Raw genomic sequence first — 24,081 nt, forward strand, 5'->3', positions numbered from 1 at the left:
CCCTGGTTGCAAGTCTCATGGGGGACCCTTGGAGTTTGGGATTTGCACGCTTGTGGGGAATAAACAAGGGGTAGGGAAAGGCACAGCACATTCCCTGTGAGCTGGGTCCTTGTCTTGAGGGTTTTAAAGGCTGGGAGTTTAGGGGAGTTCTTAGAAGGATCTCAATAGAATATTCATCAGCTTTTTCAGGTATATCCTTTCAGGATCATAGTCTCTACTGACTGGTCAATGCCAGAAAAGGGGTCATTAGTTAGCTGGTCCTGGCTTGCCCCCCTTGTTTTGTTCTTTTCTGGGCCTGGATTTGAAATAAAACTGAGGCCTAGATGATATATCTAGGGAGGAAAGATCAGGGTATCTAAACCACATGACCAGCTATAGGAAAGGTCATTAACTGAGCATCAGTCCAGAAACTGAATTACCTTAGTAACTTAGAAAGTATCAGGATCACTACAGATACATAATCATTGAATTTACATTTGCTAATGGATGTGTATTTATAAAGGAGCCCTTTCCAGTGAGCAAAAGCTAATTTCCTATTTGGGAAGTGATGTGAGTTGGAATTGCTTGGTGATCATAGACTCAAAACCAGGAAAACATAGGGATTTGAGTGAGACATATTACCTAGGCACCAAGAAAGTCCCATGAAATGCGCCTGTCTTTTAAGAGAAAACACTTCCTAGAGACCAGTTGTTCCCAATCCCATTGCTTCTTCCTGGAACAGCACAATGTGTACCTAATAATACTTGTTTCTCTCAACCTCAGTTTATTTGATAATTGTCCAGTGTACATCTAATTATACTACTTTTGCTCATTAAACTACACTGTAGTGGGCATTGGACATATTCTCTTTCCTCATCTAATAGTCAGTAATTAATCAAACTGAATTTCCTGGCTGCCCCACTTTCACTGATTCCAAGAGGTATTCCATAGTTTTGAAAATGGGGGACTAGAATTCAGAAAAGAGGCAGTGTGGATGTATGGATTTGATCACCCCTGGGTAAAAGAATTAAACCTATGGTAAGTGATAGAATTTCTGAAGGAGTGAATAGTTTAAAAAAAGGGTGTGTATGTGATATACACATGCAAAAGAATCAAGTTGGACCTTACACTATTTATAAAACTTAACTTAAAATGAATTTAAACATAACTATAAATTATAAAAATCTTAGAAGAAAATGGGGGAAAACTTCATGATAGTGGGTGGCAATAATTTCTTGGAGACAATAAACAAAAGGCTGAAAAAATAAAAATAGGTAAGTTGAGCTACAACAAAATTTAAAACCTCTGTGCATCAAAATAAATAATCAACAGAGTGAAAAGGCAACATATGGAACAGGAGAAAATATTTACAAATCATATATCCAATAAAAGGCTACTACTAGAAAAAAAATATATAGAAGTTCTACAACTCAACAACAAAATCAGATAACCCAAGCCAGGACCAGCTAACTAATGACCCCTTTGGACAATTCTCCAAAGAAGATAAATGGCCAACAAGCACATAAAAAGGTGTTCAACACTAATCATAGGGGAATGGAAATCAAAACCATAATGAGATCCCATCTTATGCTCATTAGGGTGGCTATTGAAAGAAAGAAAAAAGAAAGAAAGAGAGAACGAAAGAAAGAGAAAGAAAGAGGAAGAAAGAGAAAGAAAGAGATAAGAAAGAGAGAACTAAAGAGTTCAGGGTAAGCAAGGATGTGGAGAAATTGGAACCCTTGTGTCTACTGGGTGGAATGTAAACTGGTGCAGCCACTATGGAAAACAACATTGCAGTTCCTCAAGAAATTAAAAATAGAATTACTATATGATAAGCAATTTCACCTCTGGGTATATACTCAAAAGATGTGAAAGCAGGAACTTGAGCAGATATTTGAATCTCCCTGTTTTTATTTTTTAAATTTTATTTATTTATTTATTTTTATTTTTTCGTACTAGTCAGTGTTTTATTTAAAAAAATAAAAATAAAACAAAAAACTTAATCAGAAAGTCTGATTAAATTCAATATTAACTCAAGCTCTCAAAAACCTATTGGGGAAAGCCAATAGGTACATCAGAGAAAGCAGGCAGCAGGCTGGCAATTCTTTGGTGGAAAAGGCAATTGCATACGTATACAACCGCCCTCATGATGATCAAGCCAAGTTTTGTTTTTCAAAAATAGGTTTCAAGATCTACTGAAGAAACCATACAGACCTCCCAAACAGTACAAAAAAATTAATGAAGGAAATAGGAAAAACCAAATTTGACAATACACATGAATTACTTATAAAATAAGCCTTTGACCTCAGAAAACCAAAAGGGGACCTCATGAATGGGAACACACATAAAATAAAGACTAATAGCACACAGACATTTTCCCAATGACTAATTAAGCTTTAAAGTGACAGGACACTATTAAGAGGTAGCTTTTCTTCTGATTATCAGTCAGTATAAAATTAGGGTACATTTTTTCTCCTCAAATTACTATCATTTCTTCTTTTGTACCATTTCCCTAATTTTCTTTCTTTCTTTCTTTTTTTAAAATATATTTTTATTGATTTTTTACAGAGAGGAAAGGAGAGAGATAGAGAGCTAGAAACGTCGATGAGAGAGAAACAACGACCAGCTGCCTCTTGCACACTCCCTGATGTGCCCGCAACCAAGGTACATGCCTCTGACTGGAATCAAACCCGGGACCTTTCAGTTCGCAGACCGACGCTCTACCACTGAGCCAAACCGGTTTCGGCATCCCTAATTTTCTCTAGCAACATTTTTCCTTTGCTTTGACCAGTTGAGCTCAAAAGGGTTGGAACCTAAAGTGAGCATCAACTCTTATTGGAATAGCACTTGGGAAATGCAATCCTGGAGAAGGCAATTTGTAACTGAAGGTCTGTTGAGTGTCCACCCCCATGCAACCACCAGGCTAATAGCTCCTCTCATGGCCAGATCACATGACTCACGGTCCCTGGTGAGGTGCTGGGGAGAGCTATGTGCACAAGCACCCATCCATGTGAGCTTTCAATAAATACAAAGCATTGTTTAAAACCCTGTCAGCAAAATAAATAAGAGATGCCGCATTCCTATTGGCCTGTTTCGCCTCTTGAGCTGGCGTGGAGCACTGTTCATGACCCGGAAGACACAGAGTTAATTAGTTGCCACTCCAAGCTCTTTAGACCTCAGTACCACCTGTTCTTCCAGCCTCAGCACCTTTTTGGCAGCGATAATAGTATTCTTCATTAGCATCGCCACTGTCATGGGACCAACGCCCCCAGGGACCAGAGTGATGTGACCGGCTTTTTCTGGACTTCTTCAAAATCCACATCTTCAACCAACTTGGGTTTAGCAGTGACGGGATCCTGAATTCTATTTATTCCCACATCAATGACGGCTGCTCCTTCCTTGATCATATCTGCTGTGATCACATTTGGAATGCCTGCAGCAGAGATAAAAATATCTGCAAGAATGGTATGTTTCTTCAGCTGCTCTTTGGGGGTGTATCGGTGAGATATTGTAACAGTGGCATCACCTCCAGGACGTTCGTGCGCCCCATCTGTGTGTAGCAACATTGCAATGGGTATCCCAACATTTTTGGACCTTCCAGCTACAACCACATTCTTCCCTAGGGTGGGAATGCCGGTTCTATTAATTATTTCCCACACGCCCCACGGGGTAGCTGGTAACATGGAATACTGGTCCAAACACAGTCGCCCCACATTAATTACAAGGAAGCCATCAACATCCTTGTTTGGAGAAACAGCGTTGCAGATCTTCCTCTCATCGATGTGCTCAGGGAGTGGCAGCTGAACCAGGAGGCCATCGACGTTATCATCATTAATTGATTAAGTTCAACAGTTCTTCCTCTGAAATTAAAGCGGGCTTCAAAATTGTCTCACTGCTGATTCCCACATCGGCAGCAGCCTTGGCTTTGTTGAGGACGTAGGAGTGACTTGCAGGATTCTCGCCGACCAGAACCACGCTCAGGTACGGCTGCCTGTTGCCTGCTGCCACCCACTCCTCCACCTCCTTCGGCACGTCCTGCTTGATCTGCCGGGCGAAATGACAACAGCTTCATTTGGAACAGCCGAGAGATGGAGCGGACGGTGGTGGAAGCAGCAGTTCCGAGCGGGCCGGAGCAGCCGGGTGGCCAAGGCGCACACGAGGGATGAGGCGGCCATGCCCCCGCGCCCGGCCTCGGAGCCCGAAGGGCTGAATCTCCCTGTTTTTAGACACATTATTCACAATAGCCGAAAGATGGCGGCAACCCAGGTGTCCATGAGTGGATGAATGAATAAACAAAATGTGGTATCTGCAAAGAGCCTTAAAATTGAAGGAAATTCTGACACATACTACAGCATGGATGAACCTTGAAAACATCATATGCATTTGTTAAGGTTCTTCAGAGGAACCGAACCAACAGGATATATATCCTGACAGATTTATTTTAAGAAACTAGCTCATACAATTATGGAGGCTTGGTGAGTCCAAAATCTGATGGGGTTGACTGGCATGCTGGAGACTCCAGGAACAGTTGCAGTTCAAGTACAAAGGCTTTCTGCTCCCAGAATCTCCTCTTGCCCTAGGGCAGTGTTTCCCAAAGTGTGGTACCATACCCCCAGGGGTATGGGAAGAGTTTGGTGGGCGTATGCGTTGCACTGGAGTTTGGTGGGGATATGCACTGCACCGTGCTTAGCTGCGCCTAATTCTACGTTCTCATGAGTATGAGGGATACTCAGCATTGCAAAAATTATAGAAGAGGTACACATATGTCAAAAGTTTGGGAAACACTGTCTAGGGAGATCAGTTTTTGTCCTGTTCTGGCCTTCAACCAGGTGAATGAGGCCCACTTGAGTTATCCTATCTAATAAAGAGGGAATATTTTAATTGACCATCACACTCTCACAAAGATGGCAGTGCCCACAGATAAAAAGGAGGGAATATATTAATTGACTGGCACACCCTCAAAGATGGTGGCACCCACAGCCAAAAAGGAGGGAATATGCTAATTGAATGCCATGCCCTCAATAATGGCGGTGCCCACAGCCACAAGATGGTGGCGCCAAGTTCACTCAGCCCCACCGGTGGCTGGCAGGTGGCATGGCTGGGCCTGCCCTGTGCGCCTGCCTCCGGATTCTCCTAGTCACCTCAGCCGCTCCCAGCCACCAAGGCCGTCCTGAGGTGCAGGCAAGTCTCATATGTTCACTGCCCAGCCAATGCTTGAGTTGCAGGCAAGCCTTGGACGTCAGCTGCCCAGCTACCCAGGACTGGCCTGAGGGATGATCAAACAACTGAACAAGCAGGCTGTGTGGGGCAACCAGGCTGGCAGAGGGGTTAGTAAGGGATGACCAAACAACTGAATAAGAAGGCAGTGTGGGGTGACCAGGCTGGCAGGGGGGGCAGTTGGGGGCGACCAGTCTTGTGTGTGGGGGTGCAGTTGGGGCAACCAGGCTGACAGAGGGGGCAGTTTGGGGCAATTAGGCTGGCAGTGGAGGCAATGAGGGATGAGTAGGTCAGCAGAAGGGGCAGTAGGGGGTGACCAGGCCAGCAAGAGGGGGGCCAGTTAGGGGCGACCAGGCAGGCAGGCAGGTGAGCGATTAGGAGCCAGCAGTCCAGGATTGTGAGAGGGATCCTGGATTAGAGAGGGTGCAGGCTAGGCTGAGACCTTCCCCCCCCCCCACTCCTGTGCATGAATTTTGTGCACTGGGTCTCTAGTAGAGAATAATGTGCTTTACTGAAAGTCCACTGATTTAAATGTTAATCTGATCCAAAAACCCTCACAGAAACATTTAGAATAATGTTTGATCAAATATTTGGCACTATGGCCCAACCAAGTTCACATGTAAAATTAACCATCACACCTGGGTAATAACTATAGCCATTCATTTAGTACTTAGATATATCTAGTACATAGCATATTTTGTTGTAATTCTGTAAAGCCCATGAAGAAAGTTTAAGTATTCTAATTTTTATATGAGGAAACCAAATTTAAAAAAGGTTTTATCTAAAAGTTAATGAAATTTAGAAGCAATCAAAATCATTCTGATCACTGCTAACTTCAAAGAAATAAAATTAGTGAATTTGACCAAAGTGGGAACTAGTTCTTTGTTCTTTTCACACCTTTCAAAGTTCTCAGAACTAAGTTCTAATAGCCTGTTTCATGACTTTGGAAAAAAAGTATTGCCTTCTTCATGCCAGACAAACGGCATGATCTCTTTTAATCCTCACAGCAATGTTGAAAATTAAGTGAATTTATCAGGATTGGGGTTGGTGGTGACAGAAAATTCAAGATTGTTTAAAATAGATAAAATTTTATCTCTACCCCATTCCCCAGATAAACACAATCTTCAGGGTAAGCTACCCAAACTGGAAAAGAGCTCTATTCTCATAACTGATCTAGGTTCTGCCTATCTTTTGGCTTTCCAATATATCACTTCCTCCTGATAGTCCAAGGCAGATGCTTAGTTCCAACCACGTGTACAGTCTAGTCACCAGGAAGACAGGTGGTACAACAATGGATGTGCCCTTGCCCTTTAAGAACACTTCTTGAAATTGCATATGCCACTTCCTTTACACCCACGTGGTCAGAACTTAGTTATATGGCCACACCTAGCTTCAAGGGAGGATGGGATACATCTTCTTTGTTCTGGGCAAACAAATGCACAGTTAAAGAAAGAAAAAAAAAAAAAAGAAAAAAAAAAAAAAGGCAGGGAAGAGGGGAGAATGGGTATTGGAGGACAATACCCAGGAGGCATTATAATACCATTTGGTAGATGAAAAGTCAGGCACAAGAAGTGCTGAAACAGTATAGAGAACTAGTCAGTAACAATTGGTATGTGACAGAGGGAGTAAGCATTGAAATCTAAGTTCTAGAATAATTTTAAAAATAAATTAGAATGGATTCAAAGTTATCTCAACAATAATGTGTTTTTGTGACAATCTGATGTGCTTTTTGAGTGAGAGTTATTGCTGCTCCACTGTATGTAACCCGAAGCCCGCCTTTTACCTCTAACCTGAAATCTGAATACACCCATGGGAATGTGTTAAGCATGTGAATTTCATGCAACCTGTGTAGGGGGCGGGGAGATTGAAAACTAGGTACCGTGTGATTCTACCACCCTACTCCTCCCTTTTGTCATTTGAAACTTTATCTGAATGTAGAAGGAACTGCTTTCAGAGATGTTGCTATCACTCAGGTTTACCCTTAACCCCAAAAACTAGGATGGAAGTTTTTGGGGTTAGGGGTAAACCTGTTCTTTTCACACCTTTTATTTTAGGATGGAAAAATAATGTTTATTTTCAAATGTATTGACTAATAGTTAACAATATCCTAGGGGAGACAAAGAACAAGGAATATACTATATTGTCTAAGATCAAAATTATCTATTTGGGGTTAAACCAAAGTAGCCCATCCAGTTGGACAAAAGGTGGGAGAGACTATGGTAGAGCCAAGCACTGACATCTGGATAAACAGCTGGAAAAGGCTTTGCTATCAATTCTAAAAGTTCAGTGTCTCAGGAGCAACTGGTTTTGGGATCAATTCAGTATCTTCAGGGGGACTTTCAGACTTTGGTGCTTCTGACTGTGTTGACTTTTCTAAGTTGCCTCTTATAAGGGAGTATTTTTTACCCTCCCTTGCACTAGGCACACAGGAAATTTAGAGGGCCTAGGAGCCAATTCCTCTGCCGACCAGTATCACTGTCTCCTTCCAGTCTGATAGACTTAAATAGATGCCTTTTTCTTCTCCTGCTAGATAATCTGAAGAAGCGAGTACTTCTAATGGAAGTAGAACTGTACTTAGGATTAGCATATTCCTCAATATTTTGCAGAAGAGTATTCACCAAAATTTGGTTAGATTCCACAGGATCATTCTTCATACATTCAAGAGCTGAAATCAGAAAGGAAGTCAACTCAGATTCTCAATCTCCAAAGACTATTTACGCAAACAACATTGTTTTCTACCCTACATGTCACATTATAGTATAACTTCATTTAGAATGCTTTTTTTGTCACTATAAAAGTAATATTGTTTTATGGCAGAAAATGTAAAATATAAATAGTTTATTAAAAGGGAAAGGAAGCCGAAACTGGTTTGGCTCAGGGGTAGAGTGTCGGTCTGCAGACTGAAAGGTCCCAGGTTTGATTATGGTCAGGGACATATACGTTGGTTGTGAGCACATCCCTGGTAGGGGGTGTGCAAGAGGCAGTTGGTCGATGTTTCTCTCTCATCGACGTTTCTAGCTCTCTATCTCTCTACCTTCCTCTCTGTAAAAAATCAATAAAATATATATTAAAAAAAAGGGAAGTGAAAGCATTCAAACCCAGGAAAAAAAAAAGATATTTTCACACCTGTCCTTGCAGTATTTATTAATTATCTAACATAGACACCTTTTCAAATAAAAATAGGATTAGCATTTTTTCTTCCCATAAAATGTTACCCCATATAACACAATATCCAATCACATGATTCTACCATAATTTCTTTAATGAACACCTTCTTAATGAACAATAAAGGTGTTTATAATTTTTCACTGTTTTAAACAATAATCAACAGCTATTAATTTAGATTTACTATCATCAAGCACTGTACTATGTGCTGGAGAAACAGTGGTGAATAAGAAAGACAGATTCCCCACAGTAAAAACTTAACATTCTTGCCCAGCCCGTGTAGCTCATTAGTTGAGCATCAACTTATGAATCTGGAGGTCATAGTTTGATTCCTGGTCAGGGCACCTGCCTGGGTTGCAGGCTCCATCCCTAGTGTGGGGTGTGCATGAGGCAGCTGATCAATGATTCTCATTACTGATGTTTCTATCTCTCTCTTCCTCTCCCTTCCCCTTCCTCTCTAAAATCAATAAAAAGTTTATTTTTTAAAATAGAACTTAATATTTTAGTGGAGGAAAAAACAAGTAAACATAAATCAAGTGCAAAGAAGGAAATTTAACAGAATGATGAGAACAACTAACTAGGAAGGACCCCTTTAGATAGGCTAGTCAGGGATTGCCTCTCTGAGAAGGTAACACTTGAGCTGAGATGCAAAGAATGAGAGCCAGCCTCCAAGGCAGCCGCATGAAGATCAAGGGCAGAAACTCCAGCAATGGAAGGCAGGGATTGAGTCATAGTGCAGAAAATGGCCAGTGTGGCTGCCCCTTCTAGTGAGGGGGACATGATGTAGGCTAAGGTTGGAGAGAAGTCAGAAGCCAGATTTTTCAGGGCCTGTGGCCTAGGGTAAGAGACCAGACTTTGACCCAGAGAGTAGAGGAAAGCCACTGAAGGGGTTTAAGCCACGACATGATATGATCCAGTGTACATATTTCAACAAGAATGTGGCTGATGCATGGAGAGTAGTGTAGAGACAGTAACAGGATGTCAGGAGCTGTCAAAGTGGTGCAGTTAAGGAATGGGGGTGCATAATTAGAGTTGAGTGGGAACAGAGAGACAGAGACAGGAAATTACTTAGTGCAAAGGATAAAGGAGGCAGGAAGAGTGTTGGCTCAACAAATCTAAAAGCCAAGCAGGCCCATCAAAGTCTACAGCTTGATGTTGATCTCATATCATCAAGAACAGAAAAAAAGAGTTGGGCTTATACTATACACAAAAATATATAATCCTTTAAAGAACCACTTCTCAGCCACTGATTTGTGCAGCATTAGATATAGGTGAAAGTGTAATTAGAATGGTTTTCCTTGGGAAATATTTCCTTCTGTCTAGCTATTTCTAGGAGGCTTGGTGGGAAGAGGAAGGCAAGGTGAGTTCACTGATAGATGGAGAGTCTAGGATTTCCATTCTGGATATACTTTCTCTGAAATTGCCCTACGGTAGCTGGAATAGGTGACTACCATACAGTAGAGACCTCAACGGTAACACCTAAGAGAAGGCAGCCAAGAAACAAAATGTCATAGTCAGAACTAAAGCCAGGGTTCAAGCCCTCAGAGGGAAGATGCTACTAACTCATCATTAATGTGGTAGCAATAGGATGGCTACTCTCTGGGAAGCAACAAATAAACCGATATTTCCTTGGCCATAGCGACAAGTAGATTCCCTACCTGCCCTCCCAATACCACCCCCTTCCCTGGCCCAGGAGCCTGAGTCGGTTCAGCCCAGGTATTTTGTGGGACATCTATGTGGCCAGCAAAGCTTAGTGCTTCTCATATTTTGTGTTCAATCTTCAAAACAATGTTTAAGATCAACACCATTATTCTCATGATGCAAATGGAGAAACTGAGGCACAGAGGCAAAGTAACTGGCCCAAGCTCACATGGCTCATTAGCAAGAGATCTAGTATTTGAAACTGGTCTGAGTAATGCTGATTGTGAGGAAGAAAGTACCCCTAGAATCATTGACCATTTTACTCTCTGGACAAAGAGCGGTAAAGACAACAACAACTTGTCTGTCTCCAGACAAGATTCCGCCATTTCTTCAAAAACAGCGTTCCCAAAGTATTAGCCTCTCACCAGGCACCAGGAAACTCGAATTGGGCTCAAACCAGAGGCCAAAGCCCCCTGAGGATAGGCATCTGCAACACCAGAACAACAAACCTGTGGCATTCATATCAGGACTTTCAGACAAACACATAACACTCTGAACTACAAAAGGGCTGAGGCATAGGAACAGGTGGTATAGAAGCAAACATTCTCTTCATCTTATCTCTACATCAAGGAAGGAAACTGTGGTAGGAAAAATAGTGAAGAATAAATAATTCAAAAATCATTTCCATTTGGTACTGGAATGAATTATACCACCCACCATTGATCACAAGCAACCTAAACTTTTCCCAGCATCCATTGGTAGAGTTAAGAACTGTGTTCAATGCTGCGCCCCCCCCCTCAAGTAAAACCCTAAATCTTTTCCATGGCCAAAGGCTGAATGAATCTTCAGAGCACTTATCTAACACCTGTGTATTTGTGGAGGATGTATTCCTCCCTTCCCCACTAGAATGTAAACTGCGTGAAGGCAAGGTTATCAGTTTTGTTTACAGCAATATCCCATGCTTAGAATAGCACATAGCATATAGTAGGTTTTCAATAATTAACAAATTAACAAATTAATTTCTGGAGAGCAATGGCATGGAGTCAGCAGAAGTACATCCTATATAAAACATAAGTGTGGCTATTCAGGGACTGAAGGAAACTAAGGGTATTGAAAGTGAGGTAAAACTTTCTCTTCTGATAGACATTGAGAATAGCAGCTCCTCTTTCTCTACACCACCAACTCCCATTCCCTACCTCTTGTCTAGGACTTTGATAAGATTAAGAAAAATGGAGCCCTGGCCAGCGTGGCCCAGTAGTTGAGCATTGACTCATGAAGCAGGGGGTCACTGTTCCATTCCTGGTCAGGGCACATGACTGCTTGTGAGCTCAATTCCCAATAGGGTGTGTGCAGGAGGCAGCCGTTTGATAATTCCCATCATTGATATGATTACCATCATATCTAACTGGTATGATGATAAATAATGTTACCTTTCTCTTACTTCTCTGGACTTAAACTTTTATATGTAACATTTGTACTGGTAAGAGTAAATAATATTTAAAATAATGTGACATGTCCTTAAGGAATCCCCCTTTCCTCCTTTCTATCTTGCCTCACCCCCTTATGTAACCCAGAACCCAGGTGCAAAGCCCAGACTCACCATTTCGTAACAGCTGCACGTCTTCCTCATGTATGTAATGCAGGTTTATCTTCTCAGCTATTAATGCTAAAGATAGAACAGATGTAAAGTCATTCCAGAATTCCTGTGCCTTTGGGCCATTCCTTTCCCAAAGCTCAGTAGTGCACAAGGATTTATAAAACCAATTTAGCAAGGAATGCATGTGAGAGATGCTTTGCTGGCTACATGTCGGGGTCCTAGTAAAAGAACAACCCTCAGAGCAGCTGTGACCCAGGTGATAAGTGGAGCTTGCGCCAAGGATGTTAGACTTCATGGGGCTCCTACACCAATAGAAAGATGGACAGAGGGCACAAGGCAATAATTTACAAAAATAAAACATGGATTGCCAATAATCAGGAAAGAATGCAAAACCTAGCTGCTGATTAAAAAAAAATAATTATCCAAAACTACAAGCTTCTTTTTTTTCACCTCTCAAATTGGTAATGATTAAAAAAAACATATTACCTAGTGTTGTCAAATGTTTGGTGAAACAAATACTCATATACATACTGGTGACAAGAGAAAATGAATCTAACTTTTTAGAGGGCAGTTCCAACATCCTTAAAATTTGGCATATCCTTTGGGCCCAGCAATTCTACTTATAAGAACTGTATCTTAACAAAAACAATCATGATGACATGCAGAGATGTAACCACTGTGTTCCTGCCTATAAAAACATAAGATGACACAGTCTCAATATTAAAAAATAAGGACTGGCTTCATAAATCCATCTATACAATAGAATTAATATTATGTAGTCATTAAAATCAATATTGATGAGTATGTAATGCATGTATTTGTGATACAGCTGTGGACCAAAGTTTATTTTTTAAAAGTTTGCCCTAACTGGTTTGGCTCAGTGGATAGAGTGTTGGCCTGTGGACTGAAGGGACCCAGTTTCAATTCTGGTCAAGGGAATGTACCTTGTTTGTGGGCACATCCCAAGTAGGGGGTGTGTAGGAGGCAGCTGATCAATGTTGTTTCTAACTCTCTATCCCTCTCCCATCCTCTCTGTAAAAAAAATCAATAAAATATATTTAAATAAAAGATAAATAAAAGTTCTATAGATCCACTGGATTGAGTGTCCCATGACTGAGTGTTGACCCAGGAACCAGGAGATCATGGTTCAATTCCCAGTCAAGGCACCTGCCTCGGTTGTGGGTTCAATCCCCAGTAGAGGCCATGCAGGAGATAGCCAATCAATAATTCTTTTTCTCACTTCTTCTCTCTCTAAACTAAAATATATATATTTTTAAAGTGCTATATATATGTCTGTGCATATTAGTGTGTTCACGCATATGTGTGTGTTTGTGTGTGTGTGTCTGTATAGTATATTTTTAAGAAAAAAATTCTAGGGTGTTAGTAGTGGTTAAATCCAAATGATGTAAGTTCTGGCATTACTTATTGTCTTCTTACAGCCAGTGTGAATATTTTATGCTTTCTAACATTAACACATACTGTTATCTATATACTGTATATAAAAGCCTAAGCAATCATCACAACTGAACAGAAGACCAAATAGGCCGGCAGGGGGGTTAGTGAGGGGTGACAAAACAACTGAGTTGCAGGCTGCATGGGGTGACCAAGCTGGCAAGGGGGTTACTGAGTGGTGACCAGATGACTGAGCAGCAGATACAATAGCATGGGGTGACCAGGCCAGCAGGGGTGGGCATTTGGGGGCTACCAGGCCGGCAGGGTGGGCAGTGAGGGGCAACCATGCTGGCAGAAGAGGACAGTGAGGGGTGACCAAGCCAGTGGGGGGGGGGGGATTTGGGAGTGACCAGGCTGGCATGGAGGCAGTAAGAGGAGACCAGGCCACCAGTGGGCAGTTAGGGGCGACTAGAATGGCAGAGAGGGTAGTAAGGGGCGACCAGGATGGCAGGGGGAGAGTTATGGGCAACTAGGCCAGTGGGGGTTAGTTTGGGGGTGACCAGGATGGCAGGGGGGCAGTAAGGGGTGACCAGGCTGGTGGGAGGAGGTGTAGTTTGGAGCAGCTGGGGGTGACCAGGCCAGCATCAGGGCAGTTAAGGGCAATCAGGCAGGCAGGGAGGTGAGCAGTTAGGAGCCAATGGTCCTGGATTGTGAGAGAGATGGTCTGACTGCCTGTTTAGGATCGGGCCTAAATGAGTAGTTGGATATCCTCCCGAGGGGTCCCAGTTTGGAGAGGGTGCAGGCTGGGCTGAGGGGGACAACTCCGCACCCCATGCATTAATTTCATGCACCCAGGCTGTAGTTATAGTTTAAAACAAAAAATATTTTGGGAAATCCATGGGGTTCCAGTTGAAGCAAGTGTTTTCCTTCCAAATGCATACATTTCTCTTCCTCACAAAGCAGCATGCTGACAAAGTGGGTAGATGCACACAGAGCCAGGACAAAGGCAGATAGCTTCCTCTTCCTCCCCAGGCCTTTCTAACACAAAATTTGGGGTCTGACAGCTCAACATCTCTAATCAGGTCAGAGCTAGGAAAGAATGTGACAAACTTCATCATACCATGGTTCTGGCTTAACCCTTTAGCAAAAGGTCAAGAAGAGCTTTCCTGCTGGAGAGAAGGGAAGAATCAACAGGAGGGACCACCTTACCTATGAAATGGACTGCAGCTGTCCGTAGGAAGGACTGCGAGCTCTTCAGGAAGCCGAAGCTCTGAAACAGTAACTCCCCCACTAATTGTCTTTTGCATTTGCTCACCTGTGAAGTCAAGAGGAGTAATGCTGACAAGGAGAGGGGGGCTGCTGGGAACTCTACTGGAGACCTCCTTGCAGCCATGGCCCTCACACCTTGCTCACAAGCAGCAGCATTTTCTGTCTTCAGTCAGCTTAAACTATTTGAACCTGTACACTCAGAAAGTCCCACCCCAGGAAAAGTGCAGACTCAGCAGGAAGTTCATAAAGAGAATTTTGCTTCTTGGTAAAGGAGAAAACTGATGTAGAGCCAGGAGAAAACTGATGTAGAGCCAGGAGACCCAGGTTTGAATACTGGCCCTGACGCTGCCTCAGTTTTTTTCATCTCAAGTGTTGAAATAAAACCTGCCTAACCTACCAATGGCTCCAATGGGATAACGGATGTAAAAGTGTACACTGTAAAGTGCTCTTTCTATGTAAGGCACAAATACTAGAATTACTCGTTTAGTTCCTAACCTACTTGTGTAGCCCTTAAATGTTTACTTTTTAACAAGACTCCTATCTATGACTTGTTCTTGACTTCACTGAAGTCACTGAAACCACAGACCTTTATCACCATGACTGCTGATCTCAAGCCCTGAGGACTCCTGTCTATATCTCTCCCTCTAACCAGAAGGATTCTATCCCATTGGCATTTAATAACCTTGCATGACGTCCCTAGCCACTGAAAGCAGAGTTTGGGATGCTAAGAGGATCAGATATGGAGAACCTGGGACTGGCATCCCAAATGTGGGTTCTCAGAGTTTGCTGATGAGAAAGAATGAGAATCAAGGAAAAGAAAGAATACATCTTCTGTCAGCCCTCTCCTCTTTACCCACCTAGCCTGCCAGTGAGTCCATAGCATGCATATTGTAGCCCAGCTTCCTCAGAGACTCTCACTCACCAGGTACTTGCATGTTTCTTCCAACACCTGGATGTGATCACTGAGGGTGGTATGCTGAAACATCTGTGTGAAGGATGTCCAGCCAATCACAGTAGTCCACTCAGTCAGGGCCGCTCCACAGGCCTACGGGATGGAGACAAGGACATCCTAAGTCTCACTTCTACAACTCTGCAGAGCCAGGCCAGACCATGAAACTAGCCCACAAGGGGTTTGGTTGAGATTAGTAGCTGGGATCAGGGGCCTTGATCATGTCAAAGTACATAAATAGCTTCAGGGAGCAAAATCATATCAGCCTAAGACTGATGGCATCCAATAGGGGGGAAAGTGCTCAGATTCAACCCAGAAGATGTTAGCAAAGAGGCAGAGAGTGAACGCAGATCCCAGACCAGGCTCATGAAAGAGGACTAAAGGGAGGGGCTGTGCTCTAGCAGAAAGGGTTGAATCAGGCTGAGGTTGGCAAGACAGAGGTCACCAGTACCTTGACCACTTCGGTGTTGTTGTCCTGAAAGCTAAGCAGCAGAGGCACTAAGAATTTGTACAGATGTTTCTGGAAGGCGTATCCAGGCTTGAATTTGTTGATTTTACGTAACATGTGCCCAAGAGCAGAGATGGCTGTGATCCTCACCTGGTCCCTCTCCTGCCATGAGGAGCAAAATGGAGGTGAGGAGGCTATGCTTTCCCTCTGGCCCTGCTTGGCTTGGCTTTCATATGCCCACATTTCATTTTTCATGTCCAAAGGACACTGTTTTTACATACTGTAAAGGCAACATAATTTGTGTAGTGTAGCCGAGTAATTCTCTTTAGCCCCCTAGAGCTAATAAGCCCTCTGGAGTTGTGGCACTGTGCTTGGGAAAACTAAGATTATAATTTCAGTTCTGCCATGGATCATATCTACAACATATCACTTTATTCTCTTCTGAGGATTTAGCTCAAGTATGACAAATCTTAAAAACATTAATTGTCCTAGTTATGCTGTAATTGTTTAAATCTGTATTAGCTTGTGTTAATTAGCAATGATCACATCTAGCAAAACTTTATACACTTTCAAGAGTATAGTATATATTTATTAATTGAACAAATATTTATTGAGCACCTATCATGAACTAGGCACAGTACTAAATAGCAGAGATGATGGGACAAGACAGTTCCTGAATTTGTAGGATATGGAAAACAGGTATTTTAACAAGTGGAATTATTTTTTGCACAAAACACATATGGCTAAAAGAAAGATGATTCAATGTTAGCCCTTTAATTAAAAAACAGGATCCAATACAGTGGTGGAGTAGGTGGAAGTTACACTCACATCCTCATTTGTAAGCATCAAACCAGAACTACAACTAAATTTTAGAACAATCCACCTAAATAACCAGCTGAAGTCCAGCTGAGCAGAAGTCTTATGACCAAGGATTTACAGAAGAAGCCACATGGACACTGGTAGGAAGGATTAAGGCACAAAAAGAGCTGGTCCCACACGTGCAGCAGTTGAGAATCTGGAGAGATATTTCACGTACAAAGGTCCACTTTCAGGAGCAAAGGGCTCAACCCCACACAGTCTCCCCAGCCTGGAGCACCAGAACAGGAAGAGAAACCCCCCTAAGACCTGGCTGTGAAATTCAGCGGAGATTCCATCTACTAGGGAGAGAAGGGAGCCTGCCAGAAACCCAGGAGTCCTCTTTAAAAAATCAGTGCAGAAAATGTCATTTGCAGCCACTCAGCTTGGGCTCCAGTGGAGGGAAAGTAGCTCAGAGCAGACTGGAGTCATACAGGGAGAGACTGGGTTTTATGGCTTCAGGGAGAGAACTAAAGTGACAGCCACCAAGGTCCTTGTGTTGAATCCCTCTCCCACCACAGTCCACAGATGCCATATTTCTTGGGTTGAGCATTCCCCTGCACAGGGCATCAGCCTGTGGAATGCATTAGTACTGCCCTCCCAAATACCTGTATCTCTGCCCTGATAAACTTGCACCAGCCAGCCTGAGTTGGCAGTGCAGGCTTTCTTGGAAGGATCTTTAGAATGTTTAGGCAGATAAACAGGATGGGATGTCAGAGACTGAGTTCTGTGGCTCTAGGGTGAGGGTCTTTTCCCTCTCACATGCATGATTGGAGCCACCATTCCTGTGCAAAGCTGTCCATCCACATGACCAAATATTGGTCTATTTTAGCCTGATAAATTCTGCTGGCCTTACCCAAATGATGCCCTCAGACCCCACCCTATCACAAATGTCTGCAGGGCCCATGCAGGTTATAGCTGGCAGCTGGCAGCTGATCTTGGAGTACCATGAGACATTTGCCGAGTGGCCTCAGAGGCAGCACTGGCTCCAAGTTTGTATATGTATCAACCTGGTGAATACCACTTGCCCTACCTGGTGACTCACTGAGAACCTACTTCAAATTGCATATTGCCAGAGGCAGTTTCAGTGATTGGGCCCAACAGGTAGCCAGCAGGCATTTTGGCTCCTCCCACATTCACCCTTTTCCTGCAGAGGCTGTCTCAAAAGGTGGATTGTTTGTAGCTCCTAACAGGTAGCCCAGGGTCAGTTACAGGCAGCATCTGATATTCACCAGCACCAGAGTCCCTCCCAAGAGGCCTCAGAACCTGGTGGCAGGCTTCAGACCACATCAGAGCACAAACCAATTAGCTCCACAAGTGGCACATCGAAAGGGAGATTTTGGCAGATACCAGACTTCGCTGGGGTGAATTCTACTTCATGGGGTTAGACCCTACCCTGCAGCTAGTTCATACACTGAAGTCAGGGTCAATCCTCATAGTCAGCCAGCCTGAAGGTTAACCCCACCTACGGATGGGCCATCAACAATGAAGACTCAAAACAACCCTGGCTAGTGTGCTTCAGTAGGATGGGTGTCATCCCGTGCGCTGAAAGATTGCCAGCTCATTTCTTGGTTGGATCACATGCCCAGATTGTGGGCTCAGTCCCTAATAGGGGATTGTGCAGGAGGCAGCTGATCAATGCTGCTCTCATACTGATGTTTCTCCCTTCTTCTCTCTCTAAAAAGAAATAAAAAAAATATCATAAACATGCAACTAACATCAAACTCAACAGGGAAAAACTAAAAGATCAGAAGCAAGACAGAGATGTCCACTTCCACCACTCTTTTTTTAAAAAATATATTTTTATTGATTTTTTACAGAGAGGAAGGGAGAGGATAGAGAGTTAGAAACATCGATGAGAGAGAATCATCCATCAGCTGCCTCTTGCACACCCCTTCTGGGGATGTGCCCGCAACCAAGGCACATGCCCTTGACCGGAATAGAACCTGGGACCTTTCAGTCTGCAGGCCCATGCTCTATCCACTGAGCCAAACCAGTTTCGGCCACTTCCACCACTCTTATGCAACATAGTAATGGAAGTCATAGTCAGAGCAATCAGATAAGAAGAAGAAATAAAAGCAGCCAAACTGGAAAGGAATAAAGCTGTTATTATTTGCTGATGACATGATACTCTATATTGAGAATGCTAAAGATTCCAATAAAAAAACTAGAATTTATAAATTAATTCAATAAAGTATCAGAATACAAAATAAGTATTAGTTAGAAATTGATTTTTTTTTCTTTTTTTCTTTTCGGTTGCACCAATAATAAACTATTAGAAAGGAAACCTTAGAGAACAATCCCATTTACAACTGCATGAAAATAAAATAAAATAAAATAAAATAAAATAAATAGGAATAAATCTAAAGAGATAAAAACCATACTCAGAAAACTATGGAAGACATTAAAGAAATACACTGAAGAAGGTACAAATAAATGGAAACATATACTGTGTTCATGGAAAGAAAAAATTAATATAGTTAAAATTTCCTTATTACCTAAAACAATCTATAAATTTAATACAATTCCTATCATAATATCAATAGTTTATTTCACAGAACTAGAACAAATAATTCAAAAATTTATATAGAACCAAAAAGACACCAAATAGCCAAAAACAATCTTGAGAAAGAAGAACAAAGTTGGAGGCATAATGCCACCTGATATTAAACTATACTACAAGGCCACAGTAATCAAAACATCATGGTACTGGCAAAAAAACCACACACAACAAAACAAAACAAGACAAACAAACAAACAAAAAACATACAAATCAATGGAACAAAATGGAGAGCCCAGAAATAAATTCTTGCTTATATGGTCAAAAGAGTCAAGAACATACAATGGTGTAAAGACAGTCAATTAAATAAATGATGTTGAAAAAATTGGACAGACACATGAAAATAAAAATGAAACTAGATCCTTATTACATCATGCATTAGAATAATGAAAAGTGGATTAAAGACTTAAACCAATAAAAATTCTAGAAGAAAACATAGTAAAATCTCTGACACTTTTCTTAGCAATATATATATATATATATATATATATATATATATATATATATATATATTTTTTTTTTTTTTTTTTTTTTTTTCCTGATATATCTCTTTGGGCAAAGGAAACAAGAATAAATAAACAAATTAGACTATATCAATCTAAGTTTTTGTATAGCAAAGAAAACCATCAACAAAGTAAAAATTCATCACAGCTGGCATGGCTCAGTGGTTGAGCATCAACCTCTGAACCAGGAGGTCAGAGTTCGATTCCTATTCAGGGCACATGTGTGGGGTGCAGGCATATGGACATGCAGGAGGCAGCCTCGCCTAACAATGATTCTCTCATCATTGATGTTTTTATTTCTCTCTCCTTCTCCCTTTCTCTCTTTAGTCAATAAAAAATATTTTTTTAACAAGATAACCTACTGAAAAGAGAGGAAAAAAAAGATGGTGACTGGCAGGACAGAGGTGAGGGAGAGGAAGTGAGTGAGTGAGGATGTGAAAGGAGAATGTGTGGATGTATGTGGTGTGTGTGTGAGAGTGAGAAAGGGACAGTTAAATCTCACAGGAACAGCAGGGGCTGGCAGACCAAGCTCTCTTGGACAAGGAGAGACTACTACTGTTGTGGGCACTCCCTGAACTGCAAGACTCAGGCATGGAGCCCATACCATCTTGAAGGGGACAGCGGCCTCTTCTAGGAACTCATCAGCACCACCACCAGACAAGACTTTGACACTGACTGTGACCCAGCAGCCACTCCAGCCAAAATTCTGCTATACCAGCTGCAGACCTGCGGATCCTGGGCACTCCACCTCCAAAGGTGCACTGCTCGGCAGCAGTAAGTGCATCTTCCCCTTCCCCAGCAGCAGAACTCTGTACACAACTTTTGCACGTTTCTAGCCGAGTTCAAGCATCCAGGGCACACCACTTCTTAGGCAGTACCTTGGAGCCACTGGGAGCCCCTCCTAGGTGTGATTCTGTACAGACAAGGGCATGCTGCCCTGTAGTAGAAATTCTAAACTCCCTCCTCCTGAATAATTGCCCACATACACCCAGCTGCTTAACTTCAGCACCATGGCCCCTCAAAGTGTGTCAGACCTCTGTGCCAAAAGCACCGCCAGCTCTCACATATTTCCTAAGGGAAGGCACCCTGCACCCATCTATCCACAGGGCACTTGTGGGAGCTGCTGTGAGTCCTTGGAGTGTGATCTCAGACAAACAGGGATGCACTCCCCCTGGCAGTAGAAATTCTGAATTTACTCATCCTGGATACCTGCACACAGATACCTCAATTATGCGGCTTTAGTTCCAGGGCCTTTCAGAGTACTTCAGCGCCCCTTGCTGGAAAACGCACTGAGAGTGCCCCTGTGAACCTCCACCGGGAGCGTGTGCATATCTACCACAGGTGCAGCAGCAAAAGGTGAGTCTGCCTACTCCACAACTACAGAAGTCTGGACACCACAGTAATGCCTTTCCAGAATGTAGGCCTCCTGAGACCCATCACCCCAACAGACAGTTCCTGGGTGCCACTGTGAGTCCCCACTGGACACACACGATTTCAATCAAGGGTGCAAGACAGCAAAAATTGGGGCACCCCTCTCTACAGGTATTGATTTCTAGACACTACAGTTGTACCTTTCCAGCTCACAGGCCTACATCAAGAGAACCCAAATAGCTCAAGTAGGGAGCTACACTATATTACCAAGCCCAGGAGACCTGAGAAATCACACCAATAGCACCTGGGTATCACACCAATTAGACCTACAATTAAAACGTTAGAGCAAAACATGGGAATACAAAAACAAAAAAAAACAAAAACAAAAACACAAAAAAGAAAGAAAGAAACAAACAAACAAAAAACAATTCCCCAAAGAAAGAAAAAGAGGAATCACCGGAAAGGGAATTAAATAAAATTGAGGCTAGTAGCATATCATAGAAAGAATTCAGAGTAATGGTTATAAGGATGTTTAAACGGCTAGATGACAAATACACACAACTCAATGACAAATACACACAACTCAATGAGAACAATAAGGAGCTGAATGAGAATGTCACCAACATGAAAAGGAACCAAGAGGAAGTGAAGAATGACATAGCTGCAATAAAGAACACAATGGAAGGCTTAAACAGTAGACTAGAAGAGATTGAGGACTGCATCAGCGAATTAGAAGACAAGATAGGAAAAAAACACAGAAACACAGCAACAACTGGAAAGAAGACTTAAAAAGCAAGAGGAGAGCCTAAGGGAGCTTTGGGACAACACAAAACAACATTCGCAAAATAGAGGTACCAGAAGGAGAGGAAGAGAAGGAAGAAATAGAAAATCTGTTTGAAGAAATAATGACAGAAAATTTCCCTGATATTGGCAAGAAAAAAACTATGCAAGTCCAAGAAGTACAGAGTCCCAAAGAAGTTGAACTCCAAAAGACTGACACCTAGACACAGCATAATTAAATTGGCGAACACCAATGACAAAGAATCTTAAAGGATGCCAGAGAAACAGAAAGTTGAATATAAGGGATCTCCTATAAAACTGATTTCTCAGCAGAAACACACCAGGCCAGGAGGGAATGGAATGAAATATACAAAGTCATGCAAAGCAAGGGACTGAATCCAAGAATACTATACCCAGCAAGACTATTATTCAAAATTGAAGGTGGAATCAGGAGCTTCACAGACAAAAAAGGACTAAGGGAGTTTATTACCACCAAATCAGCAATGCAAAAAATGCTAAAGGGTCTGCTGGAAAAAAAAAAAAGGCAAAGAAATAGGAAGCAAAGAAGGAACACATGGGTAAAGAATAAAAAAGGCAACAAACAAGTACCTATCAATAATAACTTTAAATGTAAATGGATTAAATGCCCTAATCAAAAGATATAGAGTAACAGATTGGATAAGAAAACATGACCCACTATATTTGCTGTCTACAAGAAACCCACCTCAGAAAAAAAGATGCATACAGACTGATGGTAAAGGGATGGGAAAAGGTTTTTCAGGCAAATGGAAATGAAAATAAAATAGCTGGGGTAATAATACTTATATCTGACAAATTAGATCTCAAAGTGAAGGACATAACAAGAGATAAAGAAGGCCACTTCATAATACTAAAGGGAGCAATCCAACAAGAAGAAATAACTCTGGTAAATATATATGCACCCAATATAGGAGCACCCAAATACATAAGAAAACTCTTGGAGGATATTAAGGGAGAGATTGTCAGCAATAAATTCATACTAGAGGACTTTAATATCCACTATTACCATTGGACAAATCTCTGAACAAAAATCAGCAAAGAAATATCAATCCTAAATGACTCACTAGACCAGATGGAATTAATTGACATCTTCAGAACATTTCACCCCAAAGCCACAGAATATACATTCTTCTCAAGTTCACATGGGTTATTTTCAAAGATAGACCATATATTGGGTCACAGGCAAAGTTTCTTCCAATTCAAGAAGATAGAAATCATATCAAGCATCTTTTCAGATCACAATGGCATAAAACTGGAAATCAACTACAATAAAAACATTCCAAAAAAATCAAACACATGTAAATAGCATGGTAGTAAACAATGACTGGGTTACCAGAGAGATCAAAGAAGAAATAAAAAACCTCATGGCAACAAACAACAATGAAAACACAACAATTCAAAATCTATGGGACACAGCAAAAGCAGTTTTGAGAGGGAAGTTCATAGCTCTATAAGCCTACTGCAAACACAACACAAAAAAAAAAACAAGCCAAAACAAAACAAAAAAAAGCAAAACAAAACAAACAAACAAACAAACAAGAAACAATGGTAATAAATTACCTAACCCTACAACTCAAAGAATTAGAAAGAGAGCAACAAGAGAAGCCCAGTGTAAGTAGAAGAAAGAAAATAATAAAGATCAGAGTGGAGATAAATGACATAGAGACAAAAAAAAAAAATCAACAAAACCAAGAGCTGGTTCTTTGAAAGGATAAACAAGATTGATGAACCCTTAGCCGGCTCACCCAGAAGCAGAGAGAGAGGACCCAAATAAACAAAATCAGAAATGAAAGAGGAGAAATAACAACAGACCCCACAGAAATACAAAGGATTGTTAAAAAATACTATGAACAAGTCTATTCCAACAAACTTTATAATCTAGAGGAAATTAACATATTCCTAGAAAAATACAACCTTCCAAAACTCAACCAGAAAGAATCTAAACATCTAAACAGGCCAGTAACTATGGAAGCAATTGAAGCAGTCATTAAAAAGCTTCCAGCAAACAAAAGTCCAAGCCAAACAGCTTCACAGGGGAGTTTTTCTAAACATTCAAGGAAGAACTTTAACCTAGCCTCTTCAGACCATTCCAAAAAGGCCAAGAGGAAGGAACACTTCCAAGCTCATTCTATGATGCCAGAATCACCTTTATACCAAAACCAGATAAAGATAACACAATGAAATATGCCAAAGCAATTTCTTCACCAATACTGCTCCTAGGGCAATGGAAGCTAAAGAGAAAATAAACAAATTGGACTACATCAAAATAAAAAGCTTTTGCAGAGCAGAAGAAACCATCTACAAAACAAGAAAGCC

General features: G+C 41.7%; 1 protein-coding gene and 1 pseudogene across 1 annotated transcript in view; both read right to left on the reverse strand.

Annotated features, from left to right (window-relative positions):
• Window positions 1-2,716: 2,716 nt before the first annotated feature.
• LOC118729185 lies at window positions 2,717-4,173 on the reverse strand (annotated as a pseudogene).
• A 3,425-nt stretch (window positions 4,174-7,598) lies between these two features.
• The window catches only part of LOC118729558 (maestro heat-like repeat-containing protein family member 7), a 66,807-nt gene continuing 50,324 nt past the window's right edge, over window positions 7,599-24,081 (reverse strand). The window contains 5 exon segments of the mRNA XM_045587774.1: window positions 7,599-7,861; window positions 11,603-11,668; window positions 14,201-14,306; window positions 15,183-15,305; window positions 15,661-15,819. Coding sequence (XP_045443730.1) covers window positions 7,599-7,861; window positions 11,603-11,668; window positions 14,201-14,306; window positions 15,183-15,305; window positions 15,661-15,819 — 717 coding nt within the window.

This window comes from Pipistrellus kuhlii, unplaced genomic scaffold (assembly GCF_014108245.1).
Source record: "Pipistrellus kuhlii isolate mPipKuh1 unplaced genomic scaffold, mPipKuh1.p scaffold_m20_p_3, whole genome shotgun sequence".
NCBI lineage: Eukaryota > Metazoa > Chordata > Mammalia > Chiroptera > Vespertilionidae > Pipistrellus > Pipistrellus kuhlii.